Raw genomic sequence first — 12296 nt, 5'->3', positions numbered from 1 at the left:
TGAGTCTGGAAAGTGCGGGAAGATCTAAATAAATATTTACAGCCTGAAACTGTAAATAGAGAACAAGTAAATGTCTGGAGACACATGGTAACTGAATGACTTTTTGACCTGGCAAATAACCTTGGCCTGGCAAATAAAAAAACAGTATAAAAACCCTTACTAAGGTCAAGACTGCTGTGCACAGAGAGTCTTCCTCTTAGGGTTGCCAGCTTCCCTGTGAGGCTCGCTACCCCACCTCCCTCATGGGGAGTGTGCTATGGGGAAGGAAAGGGAAGATGATTGGAAAATGCTTTGAGACACCTGAGGCCTGCTGGGTCACTGCGGCCCATTCCCAGTTCTCTCAGACCCTTAAGCCCTCCTTTTGTTCCTTCCCCCCACCTTTACTACTACTCTGTCTCATGTAGGCTGGAGAGGAGAGTAGGAGCTGAGAAGACAGCCCAGACCTTCCCCAGACCACGCCACTTCAGAGCTCCCGCGGACCCCTTTCAAAGCTCCTAAGGACCCTGAGTGGTCCATGGACTCCTGGTTGGGAATCCCTGCTCTAGACGTTTCAAAACACCTATGAGGAGACTGAACTGGAAAAGAGGAAGAGATCAAGACCTCAGAATGAGTTTCTGAGAGAGCAGGATAGAAGAAAAACACTCCGTTGTACATCCACTTTTCTAAATAGCATAGCACGCTGGCTCACTTTCCTGCTTTATCTCACAAATATTTCTTATCACAAATGTTCATAGTAGTATATCCTCAGTTGCTGAATCATTACTACTCTTTAACTATCACACTGACAAAAAAAGCAGGTCCCCTTTTCTATACCTCCTTAAGCCTTGAATGGTGTTCGTAACTGAGGCAAAGCAAGGGATGGAAGATGTTGGGGGTGAGGGTAGATCTCACTGGAACCTAGGCCACCCTTCCCAGAATTGGATTGCCAGGGCTCAGGCCTGGGATCTGTGTGATGTGCAGTCCTTCCAAAAAATGTGTAAGACACACTGGTTCCCCACTGAGGAGTATTTCACAAATACACGTCTGGGATTCAGGTGTTCATTTTCCAGGTCAGAAATGTGAATGGGGGCCAGGTTTGAATTCCAACAGCTCCTCTGGTCTAGGGAGAGGGCAGGGAGGCAGGCCGACAGAGACGGCTGGGAGGGCACAAGCCACGTGTTGGGCTGTGGGGCCCGGAGTGTGGCTGCCCGCGCTGTCTCTCCGTCCCCTCCCCGCCTGCGTGTGAGAAAGTGAGGCCGAGGGCGTGCGTTTCCTGGGCGGGGGATAGCAGCGCGGGATGCTCTTCAGCCTGGCCGGAGAGCGCAGTCCCCTTGCAGGATGGTTGCACAACTCCTCTCCCTAGATGGTGCCAGTGGAGCGGCAGGCAGACGGCTGAATGGGGCGCCCCAACAACGCTACGCCAGGGCTGCGGCTGGTGCGTACCTTGCCTCTTCCCGGGGGGTGGGCGGGCGGGGGGCTTCCTCCACTCCCATAGGGAACCGCGAAGGCTGCCGGGTGGAGAGAGAGGCCCGGCTTGGCCGCTCTCGCTTCGAGCCTGGAGGAGACTTGTGGAGCCGTGGTTGCCCTGCGGGGTGTGGCAAGGCGCGAGTGGCTGGTCGGGTTTAGAAGGGGCGCTAGGGGTGGGGTGAGGACAAGAACCGGATCGAGCAATAGGAAAATGGAAGGGGGGGGGGGGAGCTGTTGCCAACGAAGTCAATTGGACCGCTTGAGAAAAGAGCTGTCGATGGAGCGCAAGATCTCCAGCGGCGCGTCCCGATCTGAAGGAACCTGGGAGGAGGAGGAGGAGGAGGAATCGCTGGACACAAATACCGACCCGTCGATGTCGAGCCTTGCAAGAAGTTCTCGTCCCGCTAGGCTAGCTTGGCACTGACTTTGTCATCCTTCAGAGTTGCGTTGGGGCATTCGGCACAGCCCCTTGTGTGGTTTGCAGGCTCGGGGCGGGGGCGGTCGGGGGGAGACAGAATCCCCAAGGAGAAGGCAGCATGTTTTGTTAGCCTTTGCAATGCTGTTAAGCGTCTGGGTTCGTGTTCTTCCGAGGGATCGTTTCTTAGAAGGGGGCGTTTCTCGGGTGATTCAGGACAAACGCGTCCCTCGCACCCAGCATTGCTTCTTCCCTTGCTCACGCGACATCCCCCCACCCCTTTATTGCCAGTCTGGGGGGAAGCAGCCATCTAGACCATCTCTAGGAGTGCAGCCAGAAGCGTCATGTGGTTGTAGCTGTTCAGGCACAACAAGGATACGGTGACTCCGCTGGCAGTTGGACAGTCGCCCTCCCTATTGTGTCGCTGGCTGCTAGATGATAGGGTTGGTCTGTTTTGCTGACGCTGTCCATTGGGGATTATTAGGCAGGCCACATGCACACCGCTTTTGTTTGGGCCCCCTTTTTCCCCCTCACCTCCCTGAGAGTGTAAGGTTAATTGGGGCCCCAGAGAGAAAAAACGAAATTGTGCAGTGACAAGAGTTTTCCCGAGCAAAGGTCAGGAGAGAGAGGAATCGCATCGGAGTGAGCCTGATGACAGCAAATTGGCAATGAGGGCGAGGAATTATTCCACGATTGCTTTTGGAGAACATCTTGCAAGACATGTCTTTAAATTACATCAAGAACTTCTATGAAGGATGTGTGAGTATGATCTGGAGGAGGAATGCTGGAGAAAGAAGTGCGCTGTGCTTAGTGGGAGAGACTAGCAGGGCTAAGGAGGGGAATTCCAGCAGCATGAAACCGTCCCATTTCTGTGTGTGCTTGCATTTTCACTGCAATCCCAAGAAGACTCACATCCTTCTAAGCTCCTTGACCTAGGGTTGTACTGCAGATTTTTAGGGGCAAGACTTAACTATTGTATCACCATTGTGTTGGTTGCATCAGTAAACTGAAAATTTAATTAAATCAATATGTCTATATATTTGATTGGAATAACAGGACACAAATTATTGGAAGAAGTTCAATTTCCCTCCCCCCAGTAACTCCTGGATCCTATTTTATAGCGCTGTCCTAAACACACCCTGACTTGAACCCAAAGGCCTTTCAGGGTAATATCCAATACAGTGCAAGCAGCTGCAAGCCAAAAAGAAAATCAACAAGAACCCCTAAATATGCACAGATGTGTCTTGTGCATAAATCTTGACTGCTGTTTGGAAATTTCCCTCTGAAATCAGAATTTGGTCTCAGGCAACTCACTTGAGACAAGACAGCAGCATTACAACAGTCTTTAAGATTGCCTCCACAACAAACTTTTATAAAATGACCTGGGAGAAAGGGTACTGAAAGTGTCTAGTCTGTCCAAACTGTTCTATAGAATTAAGAAATAAACATATTGAAGATATTTTCTCCCACTTTTTAATTTTTTTCAATTACATCTTCCCATGATTCTTACAGCTTAGGCCTCCAACTGTGATTGGTCAATTCCACACTCTCTTCTTTGGCTCTGTGCGGATGTTCTTCCTTGGTGTTTTGGGCTTTGCAGTTTATGGGAACGAAGCCTTACACTTCAGCTGTGAACCAGACAAGAGGGAAGTGAATCTGTTCTGTTACAATCAATTCAGACCCATAACGCCACAGGTAAACTTTCCCTTTTGTTGTAAGGAATGCATTAGCCTATTTCAGGTATCAAAAATGTTCTTAAAGATTTAGAGCTGATCTTTTCACTACACAGAATGCCATAATAATGGTGGTAGAATTTTGACTTAACTTGTTCAGAATTCAGGCAGGTTTTTCACATTTGAAATATTCTCATCCAAAGATCCCCTTCCTCCAATGCCCCACCTGTACCTTATGGAGACTTAACATAGCCCTATAGCCAGTGTTCTATTTGATTATATAAAGAAAGTTGTTTATATATGAAACCTTTAGCCAAGTCAAAAGTGTTACTGTCCAGACTGTTATCCCAGGCTACCCCCGTATCCTGCATAACATCTAAAGAGCAGCCAGAAAACAGGCTGCAGGGTTACTTCTTATTATGTTGATATGGAAATAATAATTTATTAAATTAAAGACAATGCTAAGGAACCACAAAATAAACTAAATTTAACTGAAATGTTCCTTGAAGAAAAATTAAATTCGATATTCTGATCTCTTTAAACTATATATGTAAATCAATCTTACATAGTCTTTGCTTTTCACTGCAGATTAAAACACTGAAGCCAGGTCCTCTACTAATATCTGTCAACCTTCGTCTCTGTAAGGGGTCTACTTTTTTCTCTTAATATGTGAGCCACTGCATTCCTTAAAGAAATACCACTATTAATTTGAATCAAGTCAGATTTCCATGAAAAATCTTTCCATGCTATCAGCCCACTGGCTGCTCCGCTATCCATAATTACACTCCTAATAATTAGCATAAATCTCCCCAGCTTTATTTGTATTGCCATTCACCATGAGATTTGGTGTCCACATTTGCTGTATACACAGTAACTAGATTTTTGCATGTGTGTTATACTCTATAGTATAAAGTAGAAAAAAATGTCACCTTTTGACACCGCTAAATCTATAATCCAAGGACAAGGTCTTGAAAGCTGGTGGCTCCTATAGATGGGTGTGAATGTGGAAGAGTATCTGTTCCATAATGTATAATCACTTTGAATATATTTTGAGCATAGAAATTACACTTCCCACTCTTTGAGAATCTGAGTTGGAAATGCATTTGGTTGAGTTCAAAAAATTATATATACTTCTCTAGGATATAAATATGCAAAAGTAAAAATGAGCACAGCTATGCCACGATATTGTTTTAATCGTGCTCCTTTATTGATTGATTTATTTCATTTATGCCCTGCTCTTTTCTCCAGTGGGTACCAAAGCTGTTTACATCATTCATCCTTCCTCTAATTTATCTCACAACAACCTTGTGGGGTAGGCTAGCCTGAGAGAGTAAGACTGTCCCAAGTTCACCCAGAAAGCCTCCATGGCAGAGGTGAAACATGAACCTGGGTCTCCAGATCCTGATCTGGTACCCTAAGCATTACACCACCCTAAGCATTACACCACCCTAAGCATTACACCGCCTTTGTTTTGATCAGTTGCTTAAGTATACAGTGTCCTGGAGATATTTAGCTCTGCACAGGCATCCACAGTGAAGAAAAGACACATTTTATTTATTATTTTATTTGGCTTGTATGCTGCCTCTCTCTAGATGTCTTGGGCAGCTTGCATCAATAAGGTTAAAAAACAGTAAAAATGTAACATTCAACACATTAAAACCAATACTAAACCTATCTCCATCACCCCTAGCCTGGCAATTAAACCACGGCCAGGCATAAAGTAAAGGATAAAGGGGGTCCAGGTGTTTAGATGGTAAGGGTGGGCCCTGATCTCAACCAAATGCCTGGTGGAAGAGTGCTGTTTTACAAGACTTACAGAACTTTGGGAGCTCCCTGATGTCTCACACCTCAGAGGGCAACTCATTCCACCAGGCTGGAGCTAGGGCTGAAAAGGCCCTGGCTCTGGTGAAGGCCAGGTGCATCTCTCTGGAGCCAGAGATAGTCAGCAAGTTGGCATTAACTGAACAAAGAGCCCTCCAGAGGACATATTCAGAGAGGTGGTTCCTCAAGTATGCAGGTCCCAGACTGCGCAAGACTTAAAGGTTAAAACTAGCACCTTAAATCTGAAACTCAATTGGCAACTAGTGCAGCTGTTGGAGAACTGGTCATATATGCGCTCTTCAGGGGTCCTTCATAGGACCTGTGCAGCTGCATTCTGGACCAACTGTAACTTCTGGGTCAGGGATAAGGGAAGGCCTTCTTAGAGTAAGTTATAATAGTCTAACCTGGAGGTGACTGCCACATAAATTACTGTGGCTAGGTGTTCCCGGGCCTGGATACGGCCAGATAGCTTTGCCTGGGGTAGATGGAATAAGCCTGGTGTGCTACTTTAGTGACCTGTACCTCCATGGCAAGGGAGACATTGAAGGTCACACCCAAGTTTCTGATGATCTGTGTAGCCTGTAGTTGCACTCCATCAAGACAAGAGTTAGTATTATAGGTTAGTATCCATAAGAAATATACAGGTCACTGGATTCAATATCCTATGTGAATAGGTCTAAAATGTTTTTTTCAGTTTGTTCCCTTCATGAGTGGACTTTCTGTACACTTTAATATTATTGTCATGGTGCAATTTAGAATTCTGAATACTCTTTGAGCCAAATTTCTGTTAACTTTAAGGGTGACTAGTTATAGTTGTAAAAAAGAAAATAATGTATAATGGATCCACCGGATTTTTCAGATGTTATTTTCATATGATCTATCATAAATAAAGAGAAACAAGGATCACAAGATGCTCAGATGGTTGTCTGTTATCAGGAAGTGCAGTACTGTCATTAATGATCTGACAGCCAAGTTTCTGCTATACTTTAGGTATTCTGGGCTTTACAGCTAGTGACCGTACTGGTACCTGGAGCCATTTTCCATCTTTATGCTGCATGTAAAAACATCGCTCAGGAAGATATCCTCCAAAGGCCTGCCTACACCGTTTTTTATATTCTCTCTGTTCTGTTAAGGATCATCCTTGAAGTTGTGGCTTTTTGGCTTCAGAGTCAACTCTTTGGTTTCCAAGTGAACCCACTCTACAGATGTGATGCAGGAGCCCTTGATAAAAAGTTTAATATTACCAGATGCATGGTACCAGAACACTTTGAAAAGACTATCTTCCTTATTGCTATGTACACATTTACGGTGATTACCATTATGTTGTGTATTGCGGAGATTTTTGAGATCTTATGTAGAAGGTTGGGTTTCTTGAAGAGTCAGTAATTTTATTGTTATCATGAATTTCTCTTATTCAGCTAATCCCATCCTGCATTTTATACAATGGATTTCTCAGATAACTTCCTTAAATATGTGCAGATTTCTACAGGCAGTTCTATATAGTTTTAAAAACTACTACTAGCGAAAACATATATCAGGCATCCTGATCATGAGCATGTTTTCCCCAAAGCCCCATGAGTTCAATGAGGCTTACCCTCTACTAAGTGAATGTAGGTTGCCGTCATAAGAATACCTACTTGGGATCATGACCCAATAAACTCACTGGAAATTCCAAGTAAATGTTCATAGGATAAGCTATTGGATCGGCCTGACTGAGCTAATTTGAGCATAATTCCAAATTAAAATGTTTAGCAACATATCATAAGAGTACAAAATAAAAAGACTATATAAGTGGATGGAATGTACTAGAGCAAACAACAGTTCAATCTTTTAAATAATATGAGGCAAATTAAGAAAAATCTAGGAGTCTGTGGATACTGCTATGAAAGGGAAAATCAAAGGTTTTTTTCAAAATTAGTTAATTTAATTTTAGTATTCAAATTGTATCAGTTCAAATATTTCCCCATGAAATAGTCACTCTAACCATCAGAGCTGATACTCTCCATTATATTTTAAAAATGCAAAGAAGCAAAAGGTTAAAGACAAGCCTTTGTTCTGCCACATGTAAAGTCCCTCTAAAACAAAGGTGCTGAGACAGAAAAGTATTCGATTTGCCCTTGTCATCCTGTTTATTTTTAATAGGAGAATTATAAATGATTTTCTCTAACTGTTTTATATTTTTATTTGTACAGTAATTTGCCAGGAATATTTAATATGCATTATTTATGGTAAGAAGAAAGAGATCTTGTCACGTATTTCAATAGTTTTTAGCAAGCGAATGATCTATTTCCACATTGACAATAACAAGCAATATCCTATAGTATTATGCAGTCTTGTAATAATCATATCACTTCAAAAAATAGTCTAGTCTCATAAATAAGGGGAACAGTCAGGTCAATTTTCTAAAACTGCTGCACATCATTCCTTTGTTGAATTATTAGACTGTAATAATGCCCTTGAATCAGAGTCTCCCCTTGACAATGGTGAAGGCATCCTGATCACTGTGCAGAATACTTGAATACAAATCTGCAGTCATTAAGTACAATTTTTAATATCCTGCATAGCATGTTCTTTCTTGAACGTATTCCTTTATGGGCTATAGTTTAAAAATAGGTCCCTTTATACTTTAGAAGCAGAATTCTCAGTCCTACTACTCATTACTAATAACATACATCTATTAGAACTGAAGTTCTCACAAACATACCAACCACAAACAAGCATAGTAGCAACGGATATACTACACAGTCCCTGTGTCATGTATGAGTAGGCTAAAAACATTGCTCTTTGAGTGCTCAGCAAATATTAAATGTCAGTAAAAGCACAACTTAAGACAAGATGAGCTATTTTTGTAACCCACTTTTTACTACCCGAAGGAGTCTCAAAGCGGCATACAATTATCCTTCCTCTCCTTACAACAGACACCATGTGAGGCAGGTGGGATTGAGACAGCTCTGAGAGAACTGTGACTGGCCCAAGATCACCCAGCTAGCTGCATGTGAAGGAGTGGGGAATCAAACCCAGTTGTGCGGATTAAAGGCCGCCGCATTTAAACCACTACACTAAGGTGGCTCACATATGTTCAACAACACTTGAGTACTGTGTGAAAAACATTAATAGTATATCTACACTTCGTACATTAAAATGTTTGTGCAAAACTGCCCTCAAGAAATGCAGAATATATTCTCTTGTAGTCTAGTTTTCTATTTTGTCTTGCCAATGAAAATAGTATTTCATTTGTTGTTTGTAGTCATAAAATATTGGAGCTGTCACTAAGTGTGGGATTCTATGCACATGTAACCTGAGAGTAAGCTCCATTGAATGTAGTGAGGCTTACTTCCCCCTTCAAATATGCTCAACTACAATCCTGCTCACTAAATTACACCCTTCTGAGTCCACTGAAACTGGTTGATTGAGGACACTAAATATGCTTAAGATGGCCCAGTCACGATGGAGTAAGTTTCACTGAGGCTTATTTTTTAATAGCATACATGGTAAATGGGGTCATGCCTGCAATTCAGTGTGTCCTTACAATGGAGCTTGCTCTTGAGGGTGCAACTTACTGCTAACACTAAAATGAAAGGGGGCTATGCTACCTCAGTCCTATGTAGATTTATATGACTGTAAGTCCACTGAACAAAGTATGACTTCTCAATAAACATGCACAGGATTGAGGGCTACATCCAAGAAGAAATATTTACTCAGTAGCTGTAAGATTTTGCTATTGTCTTCTGAATGTACAAAAATTGGATGGTATTCCATCATAATAATTAATGAGAGGTGGGGCCTAATGATCTCCCAGAAATACAACTGACCTCCTGCCTACTGAGATTAGCTCCCCTAGAGAAAATGGCTGCTTTGGAGGCTAAACTCTATAGCATTAAACCCTGCTAAACTCTCTCCCCTCCTTAAGCTCCATTTTCCACAGGTTCCATCCTCAAATCTTGATGATTTGATTATCCTATGATGAGTACATGATGATTTCACTATTTTGCTGCTTATGTTGGGAAAGCAGAGGAAGGCAATGGTGACCCACCACTGCTTCTCACTTGCCTTGAAAAGCGTATGAGGTCACTGTGACTTGATGGCTTTCTACATATGGTGAGAAAGGCTTTTTAAATATGGAAAAATATCCAGCCATCAACAAAAGAAGGCTGGAAGGCCAATAGTGCTTTCCATGTGTTATACAGTGTCCATACTATGTTGTTTGGCACCTTTATTCCTAAACAAATTTAGGCCACAATCCTATACAGAATAAATTAAGAGTAAGTCTCATTAACCCAGTAGGCATTCTGAGTATAATTCAACTAACAAGCTCAGGCTTCAAAGTCCCTTATAGAATCATAGAATTGGAAGGGACCTCCTAGGTCACCTAGTCCAACCCCCTGCACTATGCAGGACACTCACAACCCTATCGCTCATCCACTGTAACTTGCCACCACCTTGAACCTGCCGAACCTTCACAGAATCAGCCTGTCAGATGGCTATCCAACCTCTGTTTAAAAACTTCCAAAGATGGAGAACCCACCAACTCCCGAGGAAGCCTGTTCCACTGAGAAACCACTCTGTCAGGAACTTCTTCCGGATGATTAATCAGAATTTCTTTTGAATTAATTTCATTCCATTGGTTCTGGCCTGTTCCTCTGGGGCAAGAAAGAACAACTCTGCTCCATCCTCTATGTGGCAGCCTTTTAAATACTTGAAGATGGTTATCAGATCCCCTCTCAGTCATCTACTCTCCAGGCTAAACAGACCAAGCCCCCTCAACCTTTCCTCATATGTCTTGGTCTCCAAACCCCTCACCATCTTTGTTGCCCTCCTGTGGGCACACTCCAGTTAGTCTACATCCCTCCAACTGTGGTGCCCAAAACTGAACACAGTACTCCAAGTGAGGCCGAACCAGAGTTATGTTGATATAAATCATAGCCTTAAATTACCAGCCTTGTTTCATGAAGAGTAAGTAATAACTCTATACAATATAACCCATTACTTTTCTTAACAACAAACAGCATGGGAGAGGTCCTAAGTTATAATACAATCACCCAGCTGAAACTACATTTATCTGCAATTTAGATATTGTAGCCAAGCTGCGCATCATTTCACAAACAAGTGACCAGTCAACATATACCAGAACGTAGATTTCAAATATTTGATGTGTAATTTGCTTTAGGATTCTTGCATCCATGCTATAAATGTGTATCACATATATAAATATGCAATCCTTGTCTTCTAGGCTTTGCTGCCCTTCCTCTTCCACTGTTGATTCCATTTTCTCCATGTACAGATTTGTCTTTATCTGCAGTCCTTTACAATGCCATGTCTCTACACACACAGGAGACACAAACATATGCTCTGAACTTTATCCACAATCTTCCTGTCAATACCATGATATCTTTGCACAAACCAACAGATACGCTGTTTTAACACATATCTATGGAGCAAAAAGTGGTTATTGATTTGTGTAAGTAAACCATGCAGACAACTCTTGCCAAGGAAGACAATGAAGCGAGATGTACTTGGCAGTGTAGCCAGCTCCTTTGTATATCAATCATGGAGTGGACCCTGCTGCTACTTTATGATGCTATATGCATAATTTATTTTATACAAAGAGATACATCTGTAAAACAGATGCCTGAATGCTAGGATATTTTTCAAAACCTATGGAGAAATCTCTGACCATATGCAGTTGGAATTCTATTATTTAATGTATTTTTAATGCATGGTTCATCCAAAAGACTAAGAGTGGCCGTTTATCTTCCCAGAATGTTATGGTTAGAGTAAGAAAAATGATTTGCCCAAAGCCACCTAGTGAGTTTTATGGATGATTAGGAACTTGAACTGTACCACATTCTGCTCAACCTCTGGATAAATCAATCCTGGGTAGTTTTGCATCAATTATTAACAAAAGTGGCTCTACTGTGTTTAGTGGGCGAAAAAAGAGTACAGGATTCTCAAATACTAATGTTTCCCATATTTGTTCAAGAAATGCATTTGATACATTTATTCTAGATTTGAACACTTTATATTTCCATGTGGGCATGCATCATGTTTTTGAGAGCCTTTCTAGTGCTACATGGGCACACACACAAAAAACCTATTCTACACTAGGCTTGTCATTGTATTGTTAGCAGCTTTCCTTTTGTGCTCTTAACAGCAGGATGATCCATGGTTTTTAGCAAGGGAAAATGCTTATGTCTTGCAGATCAAACTGTTGTTATAGGAGAACAGCACCCGAGTCTACTTTTTTCCTCGTCAATTGGCGACCCTGGTCTAGACTGTTTGATGTCTTTTGTTCAGTTGATAAATATGTATGTTTTATCAAATATCCATCCATGTTTCTATTCAGGACCTGTTTATTTTTAATTCAATGTATGATCTCAGGTACAATAAATTTTTTATGCATAACAATCTGGTATGTGTCCAAATATATTATGCAACGTTTATTCTTGCATTGCACATTAGAGGGACGGAAATGTTTCTCAGAAAGGAAAGTGTAAAATACAATTAAATCTAATCTCATCCTGATTTCTGTGGATGGTAGAATGTCATGAGTATCATTGTGCTTTCATAGAGGCAGGGCAATAATGGTGAGAGTCCATTGGTGAGAAAGGGGATGGGGAAGTAAGTGGTTGGAAGCAGGTTTCTAACCAATTTATGTAGACCTATCTTATTTGGTGGGGGGATGCAGTAGTCCTGGCAAAATTGATCATTAGTTCACGGGGAAAAATCTGCCGAATTTCTGTCTGCCAAAATTAATCATCAGTGTATGAGAGAAAAAAATCTGTTGAATTTCTGTCTGCTGCATAGCTATTAAAAATACAGCAACCTCTACCCTTGCGGTATATCCTGTTGCTTCTCCTTCCCCCGTGCCTTGTTATACATTCTTTTCAGGCAATTCATTCATCCACACCAATAGCTTTTTAGTGTTACTGCATCTGCAAGCA

General features: G+C 42.0%; 1 protein-coding gene across 1 annotated transcript; it reads left to right on the top strand.

Moving 5' to 3' along the window:
* Window positions 1–2012: 2012 nt before the first annotated feature.
* Window positions 2013–11728, top strand: GJE1 (gap junction protein epsilon 1). The gene is made up of 3 exons (XM_077351194.1): window positions 2013–2620; window positions 3374–3556; window positions 6346–11728. The coding sequence occupies exons 1-3, from the start codon at window positions 2582–2584 to the stop codon at window positions 6739–6741; spliced, it is 618 nt and encodes a 205-aa protein (XP_077207309.1). The 5' UTR covers window positions 2013–2581; the 3' UTR covers window positions 6742–11728.
* Window positions 11729–12296: the final 568 nt, after the last annotated feature.

This window comes from Paroedura picta, chromosome 1 (assembly GCF_049243985.1).
Source record: "Paroedura picta isolate Pp20150507F chromosome 1, Ppicta_v3.0, whole genome shotgun sequence".
NCBI classification, from domain to species: domain Eukaryota; kingdom Metazoa; phylum Chordata; class Lepidosauria; order Squamata; family Gekkonidae; genus Paroedura; species Paroedura picta.
This window is presented reverse-complemented; position numbering and strand designations above follow the sequence as displayed.